The 18,262-nt window shown below is 32.5% G+C and overlaps 3 protein-coding genes across 3 annotated transcripts; all 3 read right to left on the bottom strand.

Moving 5' to 3' along the window:
* Positions 1-1,907: 1,907 nt before the first annotated feature.
* Positions 1,908-3,011, bottom strand: LOC122605561 (peamaclein-like). The gene is made up of 2 exons (XM_043778518.1): positions 2,827-3,011; positions 1,908-2,236 (listed from the first exon to the last, which is right to left on the bottom strand). Exons 1-2 carry the CDS (start codon positions 2,921-2,923, stop codon positions 2,046-2,048), a joined length of 288 nt encoding a protein of 95 aa, XP_043634453.1. The 5' UTR covers positions 2,924-3,011; the 3' UTR covers positions 1,908-2,045.
* Positions 3,012-6,298: 3,287 nt separating this feature from the next.
* Positions 6,299-11,763, bottom strand: LOC122603485. The gene is made up of 10 exons (XM_043776197.1): positions 11,562-11,763; positions 10,289-10,355; positions 9,947-10,197; positions 9,354-9,711; positions 8,622-9,266; positions 7,754-8,194; positions 7,109-7,303; positions 6,947-7,003; positions 6,786-6,848; positions 6,299-6,699 (listed from the first exon to the last, which is right to left on the bottom strand). The coding sequence occupies exons 1-10, from the start codon at positions 11,600-11,602 to the stop codon at positions 6,616-6,618; spliced, it is 2,202 nt and encodes a 733-aa protein (XP_043632132.1). The 5' UTR covers positions 11,603-11,763; the 3' UTR covers positions 6,299-6,615.
* Positions 11,764-14,286: 2,523 nt separating this feature from the next.
* LOC122605356 (lysine-rich arabinogalactan protein 18) lies at positions 14,287-16,316 on the bottom strand. The gene is made up of 2 exons (XM_043778280.1): positions 15,697-16,316; positions 14,287-14,459 (listed from the first exon to the last, which is right to left on the bottom strand). The coding sequence occupies exons 1-2, from the start codon at positions 16,231-16,233 to the stop codon at positions 14,376-14,378; spliced, it is 621 nt and encodes a 206-aa protein (XP_043634215.1). The 5' UTR covers positions 16,234-16,316; the 3' UTR covers positions 14,287-14,375.
* Between the last annotated feature and the right edge of the window lie 1,946 nt (positions 16,317-18,262).

The following is an 18,262-nucleotide window of genomic DNA, read 5'->3' as shown; positions in this document are numbered from 1 at the left end:
CTTTGTTAAAAGTAAATTTTAGTTTTTTCTCTTGTCTCTTTTTAATCTTTGAATGGTTAAAATGATGAATTGTAATATTACACTTGCTTAATATTGATTGTATGTGTAAATTAGATGTATCTTTGTTGATATAATGATTGGTTTTTGATTTTGAGTGTTTTTAATATGTTTATAAGTTTAAAACTTACATTTTTGACGGATTGTATTTTAACACTTTTAGTACCTTTGTTTTGGATTATAAACTGGTCATGACTAGTCGGCCGATATTACATATGTTGTTTGTTAAAGTCCTAAGAGCACAAAAGTAACCGTGATGTTGAGAAATGGTTTTATTGTTCAATCTTAGCTTTGGTTATTAGGAATATGTTCAAGCCATTAAGTGACTACAAGTTAATAAGTATAAAACTCAAGATGGTTGTTAAGGATGACGAATAAAGTTAAATGTTCAAAGAGGGACTAACATTGAAGAAAGTTGATACTTGAAGGACTATTTTGGACATTGAAGATGACATGCTTTATATTTGGTTTATATAGAGAAAATAACCTCAATACCTAATTTTTTTTTAAAATTTATCAATTTATCCATGTTTTTTTAGATTTTAACAAAATATTCATAAAAATCGCAATAATATTATGAAAATCGCATAAAGATGATAAAAATCGTATAAAGAACATTGAAAATCGTATAAAGAACTTTAAAAATCTCATAAAGAACATTGAAAAATCGCATAAAGATTTCAGAATCGCATAAAGAACTTGATAATCGCAAAAAGAACTTAGAATCTCATAAAGAACTTTATATGTACAAAATCTTTATGAGATTTATAAAATCTTTATGCGATTATGTTAAATCTTTATGCGATTTTAGAAATCTCATTGCGATTTTATATAATCTCGTTGCGATTTTCGGAATCTTATTGCGATTTTGTTAGGTATTTTGTAAAAATCCTAAAAAGCTTGGGGATATTGATATATTTTTAAAAAAAATTAGATATTGATGTTATTTTCTCGGTTTATATATCCAGATTGAAAAACAACCAATTCTATAATCTATTTATCTTCTATAAACATACTAGCTAAACAACCCGGGTTCAACCCAGGCATTGTAATCAAAATTTTAAAACCAAAAAAATGTAAAAGAATGTATGTAATTTTTCCTATTAATATATTATAAGTTGATATGAAGATAGTGAATCGGTTAATACAATGATACGTAAAATAAGAGTACTTGTTGCGTTAACAAAGTATAAAAAGACATTTCATAATATTATATAGAAAAAATTAAGATTTATTTGTTTCAAATAAAAGATTAGGAATTTGATTGGAAATTTTAAATAAGCATTAAATGAGATTTTTTTTTTGTCAGATATGACATCATAAATGAAAGAAAAAACTTTTTAAAAATTGTGTAATCATGACACATCATAATCTTTCTAAAAATACTTTTGAAAAACAATCCTTCTTTATTATATATAAAGATTTTTATAGATTGACATAGAGATGTGAGGATGATTTTTTTATTTTATTGTGGATTCTTCACTCAATAAGTGAATATTATTGTCTAATAGTTCTGTATTCTTGCTACATGAATAATCAATCTGATATTATTCAATGTTCTTCTTGTAAACTTTCCATGATAATAACAATAATAATCATCCAATTTTTGTAATCATCGTTCTTGTATTCGTTTGATTCTGATAAATCTTTCACGTGAGTAAATTTCCATCCGTAAGTCAACTCGGTGAATATACATGATGTAATATATGCGGGATATATGAGTAGAAAGCTAAAAGCAGAATATTGAGCCGTTTGTATGTTAAACATTAATTAGTGATGTACGTTTTCAACAACAAATCTATATATAATCTTCTAGCTAAAATTAAATGGATTACATACATGATACACCATTTAAATTTTAAAATTATACTCTGGAATATTATCTGAAATCGATTAAATTTGAAACATCGATCACTCTCCACGATATATAGGCAGTAACTAAAAACATAAATATTGTTCGTTAAACAATTAATTAATATTCTTATAAATCAAGGACACTTGTCTTTGCCCTTGGGGTTCTTGAGATCACGGTAACAAGGGCATTCAGTCTTATCGGCATAAGGACTGGATGGCACACAGCCGTTGCATTTCCCGCAACAGATCCCGCAATACTTGAGGCACCTATCTTTCCATCCCGATCTTGCACACCGATTCTCGCATTTCCCATCACATCCCAATCCTGTCATTTAAGTATACTACATACTATTATAACAAATATAGATATAGATATATAGCAGAAATAAAATTTTCCATCACGCACTGAATAACGCGGGTAATTAAAATCCTAATTCCTAAAAAAGTGTACATATGACATGTCTAATTTATTTACTCCCTCCGTCGCATTTTAATTGTCTAATTTTGATTGATCAAATCTTTTTATTTCGAATTTAACCGTAAACATCTTTGTTTGTGTTATATATTAGTTGATGAAAGTTATATCAATGAAAAGTATATTTAAAACTCAATAAATTCATATATGTTATATTAAGTTTTATATAATACAAATAAAAATATTTATGATCAAAATTAAAAAAAAAAAACTCAAAAAATCAAACTAGAACACTTAACAGAGAGTATTATGTTAACACGTTGATGCACATTTATATAAACTTTGTCACGTCAAAAATTAATTATGCATATATGTGTACAAGAAACATGTAAACACCCCTAAATCATCCGTCGACCTATGCTTTTTTACTATAGACTTTTTTTTTTTTTACAACCTTTTAATCATATACAAGATTAAATAATTAGTGAAACGATTAATACCTGAGGCCGGGGATGGGGCTGGGGATTCGATAGCTGAGACAGAGGAAATGAGGAGCAATGTGGCAATGAGCAGGGCTGCAAATGGAAGCTGCCTCATTATTTTGGATATATTGATAATTTGGGGTGTTGGTTTTGACACAAATTAAAAAGAGAGTATATATATATAAAGGTGCGTGGTATGGTGGGTGATCGACGGTGCATGTGATATCTGGGTTGGGTTCACATGGGGTGTATTAAATTGTGAGTATACATATATATATATATTAATTGTACGTAGTATATATAGTTTGACAATGTACGTATATTCCAAACGTCATTCTCCGAGTCAACTGTAGTCTCCACTCCTACTTCCCCACTTCAAGTTTCAAAAATGGACCGTCTCTTAATTTTGTAGAAGTAGTAGATTTGTCTAGTGAAATGACGTGGAACGGTTTCAATTATACGCGATTATAAGTGTAAAGGTTTTAATCAAACATACTTCAAACAATTATAAAATGTGATGAAAAAGCCTAATAATAATAATAATAATTATTATATATCTATATTTTAGTAAATAATTAACAACATATTATTCCCTAGACAATCTCACTCAACTTACAAGAACCTACACAAAAGACATCTATCAAAGCCCCTTTTCCTAATTTTTAACACTGATTTACAAACAAAAAAACTATCTAATCACGTTAAGATGTTACAGTACTTAACAATATTTATCTTTTATGGAAAAATTGGATCACTTTATTATTTAGGTTATTTCCAATAGATACCCTATGCCGGTTTGCAAAGTGTCATTGGAGTTTCAGTTTGCTTTAAAATTTGTGAGCAGATTGAAAGCAAACTATATATGTGGGCCCACTTAAGTTTTATTCAGTTAAAGTATTTTTTTTTTAATATGAAATTTATAATGTGTCATGAATAAATTGAATTTCAATACGTTGAGTTGAAAACAGAATCAATTGAGTCTATAGATTAAGTTTGTTGTAATAGTTTGTCAACATGTTGAGGGGCCGGTTTGCAAGAGCAAATTGATTTTTGGAGATGACTCTAGGACACTTTGGAGATGGTAAATTTGCTTTGAAGTACACGTTTAGATAACAATTTTACTTTTAACATAGTATTTGAACACGTTAAAGAGAAGCTCCTTTTCTTACTCTCTTATACGAGTATAATAGATATAATAATAACAACAACAACAACAAAAAATTTATTGGTGGTAAAGAAAACATGATAGTGTAAAATAATGCATTAAACTAACAATGCTTTGCATGTGTTATTACGGTAGAAGGTGAGGTAAAAAAAGTTGGATCGCACCTTCCATTATTTAATTTTGATAACTTATGTCCAAACATTACAGCCTGTTTCTTCAAATATAGTGTACTTCATTTACCCACACAATTAAAACTTGCGTCACCTAGCTACAACCTGTAACGCACAATTTTTTCGATACAAACTGTCCTACTAATGACTGGCATCTTAATAAGTAAACAATGAAAACACATATTCATGGGGTAGTAAATAAGTAAAGTACCACTTCAAATAAGATGAGTTGGTGTAATGGTTTGAAATTCCTTTATTGAACCGCGTTTGGTTCGTAGATTCTGATGGAATTGGAATTAAATTTCATTCTTTAGTGTGTTTGCTTATTCAATAATGAAGAATTATCATTCAGTTGGAATTCAAACATTCTCTCATTTGATAGAATCTCTATACCATGAGGATGGGGAAAGGAATTACGTCATTTAAATATTCAAAAAATGAAAAACATTTCGTCGAATTCCTATTCATCAAATTCTAATTCCTTTAAGAGATTCCATTCATTTCAAAAATATTATGTGAACCAAACGCATCCAAGTGTCAGGTTTGATTCCTTATTCAACCAATTTTGAGATATAGGTAGTCCTACAATGAGAGTTTGGCTATCCAAGTTCAAGCCTGGGTTTACCCCTATTAATCGTCGTGCTTCCGGGCGGATTAGTAGGCCTTCATTAGGTATTTGAAATAAACATTTCTACTTCAAGTGAGCTCTTTAGTGCGGACCCGGTTTAGACAATGTATGTTAGATCCATCACTGTCGAATCACGACACGAGGTTTCGAGCGAAATTCACCTTTAAAAAAATATAAAAAAATAAGCTGGTGTAATGGTTAGGACTTCAAATCTTACTAGGTAATATAAGGTGGTCAGAAACTAGGATTAAAAGTAACCAACATTTTTATTTTTATTCTTATTTAACATTAGCTTTATATTCGTGACATAACGACTAGCTAGAATTGCTACGTGCCTACGATCTTTAACTCTCAAATTTTCAGCTATTTTTCGTGGCTTTAAAAGTTTTTGGTAGTTTTCTTTTTCCTACACATGCAAAAACATACATCTATATAAATTTCATTGATAAAGTTTTTGTTTTACAAGTTTAGAATTAGCTAAATCGACTGGTATTTTATATATGTTTGACTCATAACATCAATAAGAACACTAACAATTTTCAAAAAAATTACTCTATATAAGTTGAACGGACCCATATTTTAGGCTACACTTATATTCAATTTAGTTTCTGCCCCACCAAATAAGGGGTTTGAAAACGACCACAAGAAACCCTGAGTAAATCACTTGCATCTAATCCAGTCAAAGATTTATCCTCACCAATAACCTAAACAATGAAAAGCCTAATTCATTTTACCCATGTAACAATCGTTAAACTGTAGAAGAATTACTATAAAAGTAACTTAATTGAATGGAATGTTTCATCAAGCAAATGAAAAAAGGTTAATGTTAAAAATAAAAGGTTATATTTCAAATTTCATATTCATTCGACCTCATACGAGATCATGACCATGCATTATTATGAAAAACACGGGAGTAGTAAAGTTTACCTATGTGGAATACGTAAAAATATTCAAAAGTTATTCACACAAAACTAATTCGGAACCTTAGGTCGCGTTTGGTTCACAGAATCTGATGAAATTTGATGGAATTGAAATTGAATTTCATTCCTTAGTGCGTTTGGTTGCACAAAGAAGAGAGAATCTCATTCCATAAGAATGTAAGCATTCCATCATTTGATGAAATGTTCATTCCTTGGGGATGGAGGAAGGATTGAATTTTCAAAAAATCAAAAATATTTCGTCAAATTCTATTCATTCAAATTCCAATTCTTTTGAAAGATTTCATTCCTTCCCAAAACATTCTGTGATCATTCCTTCCCAAAACATTCTGTGAACCAAACACGCCCTTAGAAAGGGGCTCAGTGGAACCCAATCAAATAATTACGAGAGTTAAGACGTCTGATTCTCACGCCTGAGATGAATTAAAAGGCTTGCCCATGTGTTTCACTTAACCAACGTTTCATGTCTTATTTCAGATTATAAAGTTCGATCCTTTACATTCGATCCTAAAGTTGATCCATAATTAAGCTGATGCATTTTTACAATTTTACGCATACATCTGACCCTCATTTCTGATTGTAACCTCTCTTAAGACTCTTGACATTCAATCATGATATAATACACACAAAATACACGTCACAAGGGGTTTCCACTTTCCGGTACAACATTTACCATAACCCGTAGAAAACTGGAGTTACTCATACATATTTACTCAACGCTGATTTGTACAACCTTATAAAATTTCTGATACTTACATACTACATATATATCGGATATTATAATAAAATACCAAACCCAACTTGATTAGGCCACTCTTGCAATTAATGTAACGTGTGTTGCATTTTGTTGCATCTGGTGTGGTCATTTTAAACAGGAAGAAGGCTTTACCACAAAACGGGTCAAATCTAAGTTCCAAGCCTATAGGAAGGGCAGAGATGTTGGCCTTTTTGATACTCAGAAGAACTTTGATCCGAAGAAAGCAAATTAACCTGCAATTATTCATATCATTGTATTAAAACCTTTAACATGCTATGAGTAGGAAGGACGATCGATGATGATTCATGAGATGGATTACCTTTATGATCTCCCACTTAGAGCTAGGGCGCACATATGCCGCTAAGATGGCCATGTGAAAATGCTGGTAGATATAAATAGAGACCATCAGATCATACATTCATGGTAAGAAACTATACATGCTCTACAAAGAAATACTACTTCAAATAAATGAAAGCTTACTCTAAATGGATCTCCTCTTAGAGACTGCACAAACATCAGGCTCCTCGCATTTTGACCCTGAGAAATCACAAAGACCCGATTTGAAGACGCAATAATAGATTAGACTACGACAGTTTTCAAATGAACAAAAGAGTGTAGTTTTTTTTTTCTTTCTAAATGTACCTCCAAGTATACATCCCTGAGTCGTCTTCCAGTTTGAGCACAACAAACACGAACAACAGGTTCGTCACAACTCCCGCTAATTATATAGTCTCTCCCATTCATATAATATGAGCGAGTGTAATTTTGAGTATTTCCAGTGGGAGCTATATCAAAATCTGTATGAAGCCTCCCATCTACAGCCATAAGCTGTTTCACCTGCCACCAACCAGCAATGGCCATTAGCCTTGAACTAAAATAGACTACTATATCGACTTTCCATATAGTGATACAAGTAAGCGTTGCAAAATTGGTCGGTTGGGCATGTTGGTAACAGAACAAATGGGTAACTTATATACGGGTCAAATCAGGTCAGGTTGGGACTATCTGCCATGACATTATAATTATTGTGTTAGATATGACCAAAAAACTATATAACTACAACAAGTGGTTTGGACGGTTCTATATATTTGATACATTTCAAATGACTTTTAATCTGCCCGTGCTCTGTGACATCCTTCTTAAACTTTTTTTAGCTTAACCCATTAGACCCATTGTAGCTATAACAGATCCCAAATTGACCTGTTTGTATAGAAAGGGATAGAAAATTGCCCCCTCAAAATGCAAAGTCGTAGTTATTGTTTAGAGTTTTAGACTGACGTGAAATACCTCATTGTCCACGGCTGATACAAGCAAATAAAGATCATCAGGAGAGAAGCAAACCATCACATTTCCGCTTGAACTTGAAGTTGTGTAGCATGGATTTAGTGGTTTTGCTCTCAAGTCCCACATTTTGACATCATGATCAAATGATGAAGTAACAAAAAGAGAGGGAGAATGATGAGAAAATTTAGCCACATTGATGGGTTCACGATGCATATCAGTGAACAAATGCAAACGTTTGCCCGTGGAGATATCATAGACAGCAACTTTCTTTGAGTAACCACTTGTCAGAATTTGATCGTCTGTTGCGTTGACATGAACCGAAGTCAAGTGCTGAAAGTCATCAAAAGCAACACCAGTAGAACTGCAATAATTATCTGAAACGTCTAGAAGTTTGTCATTGACGTCATACAATCTCAGGGATCCGTTGTCATAACCAACTACTAGCTGTTTATCAAAAAAGTTGTATTATTAAAGCTAAAAATAGAAAGTAAACCATGATTATAGTAATGCTTATTGGCGGCAATTGTGTGACCCATGTATTTATGCACGGGTCAGTTCAGGTTATCTTATATCTTCATTGGGTAGACGCATAAAACTTATACAAAAAGAAGGCGGGCTACGAGCCAAATGGGTTGAACGAGTCAAACTAGTGTTATTTTAAAAAAACATAAACCCTCCTAAATCAAATTATTCAAGAATTTAGATTATTATTGAAATGATATAAAGTTTCTAATCACGTCTGACACTAACTATTAATTACATAACCCTTTTATCTACAAAACAAAACCCATTTTGACCCAATTTACTTTTGAACAATTACCCAGTCGATCCCATTTTTCCACCACTATCTATTGTTCAAGCATAAACATACCTTGGATGGGTATCTCTTAAGCCAACAGAGTCCCAAAACACTCTTATGTGTATCAAAAGATGGCACATAATTAACAAGATTGCCAGTCTCGTGATTGATGACCACTACCTCTCCTTCTAGAGTGCCAAAAGCCATTAGGCTGGGGTCAGTTTGGTGATACTCAAACTGTCTTGGTCTAAGGACATTCCCTCCTTCGTTTGGTATTTGGCTAATATTTGATATTGGGTGTAAAACAGGCCATGCAGATGAACCAAGTTTAGCAGCACAGAGAGACCTTGAATAGAAACTTTGACTTTTCTGATGTAGTGATGGAACCTTTGACCTCAAAGACTTTGGGTTGAGTATACTACTCGTTCCTGTTTCACGCATATGCAATACACTAAGGATGCTCTCTTTGTGCTGTCGTTTATTTGGTAATAACTCATAGTATGTTGAGAAGACAGTCTTGGCTCTTTCTCTATCAAATTTTCCTATGCGGCAATTATCCAGGACTCCTAACCTAGGAACTGACGCAATCATGTATTCCCTATAATGCTTTTGAAAACATATCGGAGAAGGATGATGCGAGTTGTACTTCTGTGAAGCAGTAGAAGCATGAACAAAACCACTTTCTTGTTCATCAATGTACAATTTACCAAACGAACCCTGTAAACAGATCATGAAAAATAAATTGTCAACAAACTATAGGTGATAAAATGCAATGCTTACATGAGCATGCAGCGATGTTCAGACCTCAATAAAAGTATCACTTGAAGCTTTGGAGGTATTTTCATCAGAGATCTCTTTCAAATGGCATGGGGCAGTGTCCTTGCAACACAAACAGTTTTGAAAGCGTAGTTCTAGCAATGAAGGAAGTTTTGACAAAGCAGCAGCAGTTGTCCAAAGATTGGATACTCGTGTGGCACACATTGATAGACGGATTAAATTAGGCATGTAACTAAAGCAATCCTTCTCCATGCTACTAAGTGAAGTGCAAAAGTCCAGATTAAGGGTGTGCATATGCATAAATCTCCCCGCCATATTGAGCTTTTGAATCTCAGTGGACCTTATGTTCAAAACTCGGCAGTCCAGACCGGTCTCAAAAAGATCCCTGGAAACATTTTAAATCCATACAATGTATAAAGAAACCACTTAACATGGTACTCATGGAAATTTCTAATAATGCTCCTTTTGATGGCTAATAGTACTACTCTATATTGAGTCCCTCCCAACCTCCCCTATTTCTTATTTGGCAGATACAGGGGATGGGAGTGACCTTTTGATTGCAAATTGAAAGAAATGAAGAATATGAGTATGGACTTTATGATCAATCTGGTGGAAGCCACCTCAAGACATCCTTTAATGGCATATCCCGGATATCAACTACGTGAAGCCTGGTGTTGATGGCATGCATCAAGGACAACACAGGATATTCACTTAAGTCACCACTTGATTCATGCAGTAGGTCAACAGCGTCGATAATATTTGAATCATATGAGTGGAAAAGATCGGTGAGGGGAAATAAGTCAGCATTTGTAAGCTGGTCTAGTAAAATCACTATCGTACATTTTTGGCATGTGACCTTTTGAACCATTGCCTAATAAGAAGGAAAAGAAAATATCAGCTTACTAATACTGGTTTACCAGCCTAAAGTATATAACGAGTACTGCACAAAGTATATGCAGGACCTTCTTCAACCATGATACAACAGCTGAGCTAGGCGGCACCTCATGCGCCTGGCAGATTTCCATGTACCTAAAGTTTTCAACAGGATATGTTGCAAGTTAAAGAACATATAAGCGTTTAAATTTTAAGGCCTACAAGGGACATACGATTATATGAAGAACTCGATCCAGTTTGACCTAAAGGCCAAAAATACCAAAGAAGAGTTTATATATCAAACTATCTTTGAATTAGTCGAAATTAACAAACAGCTCACCTACTATACGGAATATTTTGATATATATAAAATATTAGAAGTTCATAAAAATGACCTAAAATGTTGGCTCAATATATGAAATAGCATCTTGAAAACTAACAAGGTTAACTTCTAGAGTTAAATACAAGTAGTAAACTCAATTCCCAAATGTTAAATATAGGAACCACCGAACCACCCTAGTGGTTAACATACCGGACCTCATGACAAAAGATTTCATGTTTGAATCCCAAATTATGCTAGTTACAATCTTGGAAATGACAAAGGAAAGGTTCGGAAACAACACATAATACCCCGGTTAGGCTGGGTACATATGACTCATAAAGAGCTTGTCATCCCCATAAATCCTCATCCGTTATCCCGTTTATTTGGTGGCCTATTAGTAAGGTCTTAGACCTTGGAGAAATCCACATGGGTTCGAAACCCACTTCCTACATTTTGTAGGAGTGGATTATTTGGGGGGTTATCGAGAGTCCTGGGTTTCATCCTGGGCATGCATAGTTCGAGCTCCACATACTGCCCAATTGGATATCATTGTGGTGTTTTGAATGCTAACTACTAACTCGTTGTTCAAAAATATAATAAAATTATAGGTTATGTTTGGCAAAACTAGCATAAATGCATTTGGTAAAGCTTATATATGTAAAATTACATAACAAAGTCATGATATACAAGAAATACAAAAGATAAAAAACCAAATACCCAACGACCATGACTCGAAAAGCCTAAAGTACAATTAATCAAGGGAAATTGAGATAATTACTTTTTAAAAATCTTCAACTAGTGTTTGAAAGCTCCTTTAGCTTTTAAATAACTCAATCCATTTTCTATAAGTTTTGTAAGCAAAACAAAACTTTAATCATTTAAAAGCTCATATAATTATCACCCAAAATCTTAATGGAGCCCTGCTATAACTTTCACATACAAATTTTATAAACTGAATATAAAACAACACTTCTATTATTATAACAAGTTAAGTTAATATATGTATAATTGCAAGAATTAAAGACATAAAAATGAATTACCTGGTCAGTAAAATGGAATTATTTGGAGACAAATGAGACATTTTTTTTGTTAGATGTGTTGCTGTAACTTACTGTATCTTGAATTGAAATATTTGCATTGTGTGAGAGTTGAGCTCTGATTTTGCTTATAAAAAAAGCAAACTAACTTATTTCTACTACTACTTGCTAATAAGTAAAAAACAACTGATGTTGATAATTTGTGAATGAATGAGTGATATGAATATATGATCTGTCACGTATAAAGACGGGGGGCTGTTCTTTAAGTGTTGAATATCCACGTGTTATTCTGATGAACGGATAATATCACGTGGGTGATCCTGTCAATCTCTCTATGTCTTCATTCTCCTTATTTCTCCGTAAACCCGTATATATAAAAACAAAAACTTTAACAACTATGTTAGTAACAGCCTACTTCCAAAAGTTTGTAAAAGGAATGATTTTGTATTTATATATGTGATTTTCATGAAAGGAGTTTGTGATGAGGAAACATGAAAGATCCATGCTTCTAACAGTATATTGGTTTTTCCCATAAAAAAAATATTCTTATCTTTAACCTTGTATTGGTATTGGTATTCAACATAATACGATGGTAACAGTCTAGTGGTGTCAACGATGGGTGGGAACGACAGCCACTACAGACTACCAGAAGTGGTGGTGTCGAGTGGTGCAAGTTGATGTAAAGTGATGGTGAAAATATTATAAAATATAAAGGTTTAGTGAATAAATTATTAAAATAGGGATCCAATTTTATGTTTATAGTTGGTTCAATAATCATTATAAATTTTTAGACATGTCAATTGACAAAATTAGACCAATATACACCACGCTAGTGTACAAAAATGAAAGTGCTATTATTAACTTTTGTCTGTTTTTCAAAAGGTTTTTTAAGAAAAAGAAATGCCGCACAAATGTTATCGATAAGTAGATCGAGTTCACAAACAAAATGTCCCTGGTTTTCAACTTGAGATCTTTATACAAAAACGGTGTGAGCGACTGAGCGGTGAGCCATTCATGGATTGTTTTCAATCGGGCCCATGACTTTGACATGGGGCCTTAAATACAATGAATGATGGGCAATTTACTTAAATTCTATAATTGCTTGCTGGTCCACTAGTAGTTGTCACTTTTAAGTTTTAAATTAGCTTATCAAATTCTTTTGCCTAATTACTTTACCTTGTTTTAACAAGATACTGATGTTCCAACAAAATACATAGATATGTGTTATTACTGTACTATATATATTTCTTCTTTTTTTTTAAGCACAATTAGAAGAGGTGTATAGATGTCATTTCAGTTTTAATTGGATGTTAAGAGCTTTTGAACTTTTAGATAAAAAAAAAATTCAGGATCCAGTTCTGTTACTAATAATTTTAAGTGTATAGATATATAATTTTAGGGATAGAAGCATGAATATTGTGACAAAACTGGAAAATATATATATATAGAGAGAGAGAGATTCAATGACCCGATAAATGGTACCCTATAAGAGTGAGTTTATCTACTACTCCTTTATAATGATTATTCACCCCTCTATTTTAGAAAAGGGTTAGAAAATAGTTAGATAGAAAATTACTAGATTGCCTTTAATAAACAACTCTTAAGGAAAGAGTTATTAGATATTACCAAAATTACCCTTAATGAAACTCTTATCTTTTAAAATATCACTATCACCATTGTATCAACTTACATGGTTGGACCACTCGACACCAATTGTCGATGTCATCGATTACCACCCGTCACCGACACCACTAAACCACTATCGCCGTCACCGCCGCCGTATTGCGCGGGTACAATGCTAGTATTCTTAATAATTGTTTGGTTACTTGAATAAGCTTTTAAAACAACCATCATTAAAATGTTTTTAATTCTCGTGATTATAAATTTTATCAATCAAAACTAGTAATTCCAAACAAGTATATATTGGTATATGAAGCATTTAAAGTCAGCATTTTACTTTAATTTCAACAAAGCAAGATAGAATTTTTTTATTCTTAATCCCTAAATGTTAACTGTCATTCAAATACATCCATAACTAATCCTGTTCTAGTGATTTATACACATCCACAACTCCACAAGTAATCGCTTGTAGCTTGGTACATCCTTTTTGTAGATAGTAATGCTCAAAAAGGATGCAAATTAATTCTTATATTCATAAGTATACTACAATATATAAAGTTTGGTATTGCTACTCTATGTTTGAAGATAATATTATATATTAATATCCTATGTTTGTTTTGTTTGGATTATTATCCACGGGTTAATTGATAGATACATCCCTTATTTTAGAATTTGAGGTACATCTTTCGTCTAGGAATGAAATTCGGTTTATAGATTTTATGTCTTTTTTAGCTTTCAAGAGAAATGGATATATACTGACAACAAATTATTTTGAATAAGCTGAACAAGGAAAAACTTATCTTTACCGTTGATTACTACAAGTGGTATAAGGCTTTGTGAAAGTTGACTATTTATGCTCAAAGAACATAACACAACCACCGAAGTAAAACGACAATATAAATAAATGATCCAAATATATATAGAATCTGATTGCGATCCAAATGCATTATTACTAATAAAAATTTGAAAATCAAATCAGATAAAATAGACAAATGAAAGGGGCAGATCAAGCGGCAAGTCAATGTTTATTAAAACGTGCTAAACAATATATAATAACAATCATAGTGATAACGTATGAATAAAATAAAGAACAAAATAGATGATTGATACAAATATACTATATATTAAGCTAAAAAAAATAAAAATAAAAATAAAATAAATAAAATGGAGAAGAGAAAATAATGAATTAAAAAGGGCCTAGAGCCAGCTGAAGACGGCCCATGACAAGATCAAGCTCCCGACCACCATCTGTACGCTCTTTAATTTCTCTGCTGCTCCATTCTGTATATACAATATACATACATAAAAATAAAAAAATAATAATACAGACGACATACAGTACATAATTTAAAACAAATACGTACATCACCGTTATAATTATTAATTGTATAATAAAGTTCCCAGCTATTTATAATCATCATGATCGATCAGTACAAATCTAATTGATAACTTTATATAAGAGTCAAACTAATACGAGTAATTTAACCACTCTTAAAGATATCTAGTGGACAATTAAAAAACACTCAATAAAAAAACTTGTCCATAAATTGTAAACGTGTATAAAATACGTAAACTTCATTATAAAAAAAATGCGTTAAAAACTATATTATATGTTACTTTGAACATTTATAAGGTAGTATTATGTGTAAATAATTAAGTGGACAATTTAAAATTTAAACGATCATATAATTACTAGTTACTGTTCTCTTTTGGAAAAGCAAAGAGGGTAGATCTTAATTATGTTTGCTAAGGATGAGTATGAGTCGGTTTTTGCCTAAAACCAAAACCCAAACCGATACATTTGGTTTTTAAAAAATCAAAACCATCGGATTCGGTTTTTGTTCGGTTCGGTTTTTGCTATAAATTTAAGTTTCAATTGTTAAGAAAAAAAAATGATATAGAAACTAAAATATAAAGATGTTTTTTATTAACTAATTAAATTTTTTAGGTGTTAAAATTGGTATAACTTTAATAAAACGAATTGCTTTTATTGTACATTTTCATCTAAAACATACAATTAATATAGATTTGTACACTAAAAAGACAAAAAATTTAAATATATTAACACATTTACAAATTATAAGCAATAAATATAAATGTAATATAATATAAATATACATAAATATATATTTGGTTCGGTTCGGTTTGGTTTTTGATCTGTTTTTTGGAATATAAAACCGAAACGCGAACCGATCTGTTCGGTTTTTAGAAAATGAAACCAAACCAATAGATTTTGTTCAGTTTTCGTTTTTTTCGGGTTTTTCAATTTTTGGTTTTCTGATTCGGTTTTTGACTGCCCAAGTTTGCATTAAATGATCGATGTCTAAATTCAATTACTCGTAGTAGTAATAACAAATAAATAAGTATGTTCAAAAAAAAAAAGTAATAATACATAATGTATATTCATGCAGCAACCTACAAACTAATACAGTTAATTAACTTAAGCGCCTAGCTAATAGAAATACAGAAATAATAACAAATTCAATTATATATCCAGCAAGCATAATCAATTAATTACCTCATCAGCAATATTGGCGGCAGAAGGACCAGGAGATAGAGACTCGTCACTAGGTCGAGGGGCTTCGCTAGGAGGAGCAGGTGGTGACATCATCATATCCGGTGAAGGAGCCGGCGAAGACACCGCATGTTTCTTCTTCGTTTTCTTCTTGCTAGGCGCCGGTGCCGGAACATCAGCAGCAGTAGTCGGTGCTTCAACCGGAGCAGGAGTTGGTTCCGGTACAGGTGGAGATTCAATTACCGACGGCGGAAAGCTGATCGGAACTGGAGCAGGTGGTGAGCTCATCGGAGCGGCAGCCGGAGGAGGTACGGAAACCGTCGGTGGAGCTGAAATCGGAGCGGTTTCCGGTGCAGGTAGTGTCGGTGAAGATATCGGAGATTTGGCGGGAGATGGAGTGGATTTGGAAGGTGAGCTGGCGGGAGGAATGATGATGGATGACGGTGGAGGAAATGTTGGTGAAGCTGCCGGAGATTGGCCTCCGACGGAAGCTACAATGAGGCAAATGAGTGTGATTAGGAGAATGATTTTCCGGTCCATTGCTTTGTAAGAAATGGAATCGGAATCGGAATTGGAAGGAAAAGAATGGAAAGGAAAAGATGGGGGAAAGGGAGGTATAAGTAGCCGTTGTTGTTATGTTAGGGTTTAATAACGGGAGAGTTTTGTGTAGGACCCTTTACATTATACTTCAAAAAAAAAAAAAAACTTAATTTGATTATGTAGCAGGCTAGTGTAACAACACTAGTATTATTAATGGGCTGGACCTACTTTCCCCATGTGAAATTGAGGGTGGTGGTTAGGCTTTTGTTCTCTCTAGTATATAGTTGTAGTAGGTTATTGATTATGGTAAACTTCTTTGGTACCATGTTAGTTTTTTTGGTTTTTGTTACAAAATTGGCATGGTGATTAAATGGATAAAGATTGTTGTTGTCGTAACTTATTTGATCATGCTAGCTAGTTTTCAGTTGGTTTAAGACCTATTTGATTCACTCAATGGTTAGGGCTATGGAATGTTTGGGGTTGAACCTAAGACTTCATGTTATTTGTAGCAAAGATGTCTGAGCCCATTATGAATTAAGTTATACACCATCTATAATAATAGTGCTATTTGATTTAACTATTTCATGTTAGGTTGTGAAACTTGTATTCCAATGACCAATAATATGTTGGTTTTAATTAAAAGCTTATTTTGACTACGAGTGTTTTGTAAGTTTTTCTTTCTAATTGATTAAAAGTTTTATAAATAAACAAGTCAAAAATGTCTCCTTCATCCCATCTTTATTGGAGACTTGAGTAGTATCTCATAAGTTGACATTCATTCCATAAATTGGTTAAAGACCCCTTTAATACAATCCATGTTATACAAGTTCTTTCTTGGTATGTTCATAAATGCTTGAAATGCATGCTTACTTAAAAGAGTGGATTATTTGGGTTTTTTTATAAAAGAATCTTTGAAATTCATTTTAGCAATGCATGATTCAAGTTTTGCATACTGTCTAATTAGATGTCAATGTGATATTTTGAATATTAACTAAAATAAAAAATACAAATCTTTTGATGATTTAAAGTTTTTAACACGTGTAATGTTTTACTTGGATATTTAACACCCGTGGTCGTGGTTGTTAAATGGGCCATCCACTGGGGCTCACCGCTGGCACCGACAGTTTGAGTGCTCGTTGGAGATTTATAGCTATAAATCCTATAACTGTGGGATAATTGTTTGAGTAAATGCGTGCAAATTGTATGAACCACCTCGAGGTTTAAATTTGTTTGCAAACGATACCTTTTAAGTTTATACTTCATGCTACTAGCTAGTATCTACACTTTTATCACCATGTACTCATAGCATCTCGTTAATTTTTGGAGAAAAAAAATTTACAAATTTCTTTCTGTTGAACATTTCATCTATTTTATTAGTACGAGAGTAATTAGTACCCGGGCGTTGCGGCGGTGAGATTGTAGGGGTGATAGATCATAAAGTGTGATAAGTCATAGAATGTGATGGCCAAATGCTTTAACCGGGTTCCGACCTCGGATTTAAAAATTCGTCGAAAGTATATCGAATGACATATCTAATGAAGGAGCATGAAATTTTAAAAACACTCATTTAATTTTTATAATTTATCAATGTATGGTTTTTGAGATAAAAATTTTTGAATTAATTGAAGGAATAAATGATTTATGGAGGAGAGAGAAAAAAATGATTGGTTAAGATTTAAGGAGAGAGAAAGAGTATTATAGTTATTTTGGATAAATATAGAATTGATAAGGGGACATTTTAGAAAGATAAATGTTGAAACTTAAAATTTAGACAGGAAGAATTTGTTTTATAATATAGTATAGATACAGATATATTACATGGTTCTTAGCTAAAAATGGGTGACAAAATTACCATCAATTAGTTTCTATTCATAAACTGCAAATATGTTCTACACACTTGTATATTTGTTGTAATAACTAAACATTATGGTAAATTAATTGATTAAGCATAAACTGGTTGCCTAAATGCTATTGGGGTATCCATACTGATGTGGGAAGGTAAGTAAAAAGGATGTGAAGGATTTACGAT

This window comes from Erigeron canadensis, chromosome 6 (assembly GCF_010389155.1).
Source record: "Erigeron canadensis isolate Cc75 chromosome 6, C_canadensis_v1, whole genome shotgun sequence".
Taxonomy (NCBI): domain Eukaryota; kingdom Viridiplantae; phylum Streptophyta; class Magnoliopsida; order Asterales; family Asteraceae; genus Erigeron; species Erigeron canadensis.
This window is presented reverse-complemented; position numbering and strand designations above follow the sequence as displayed.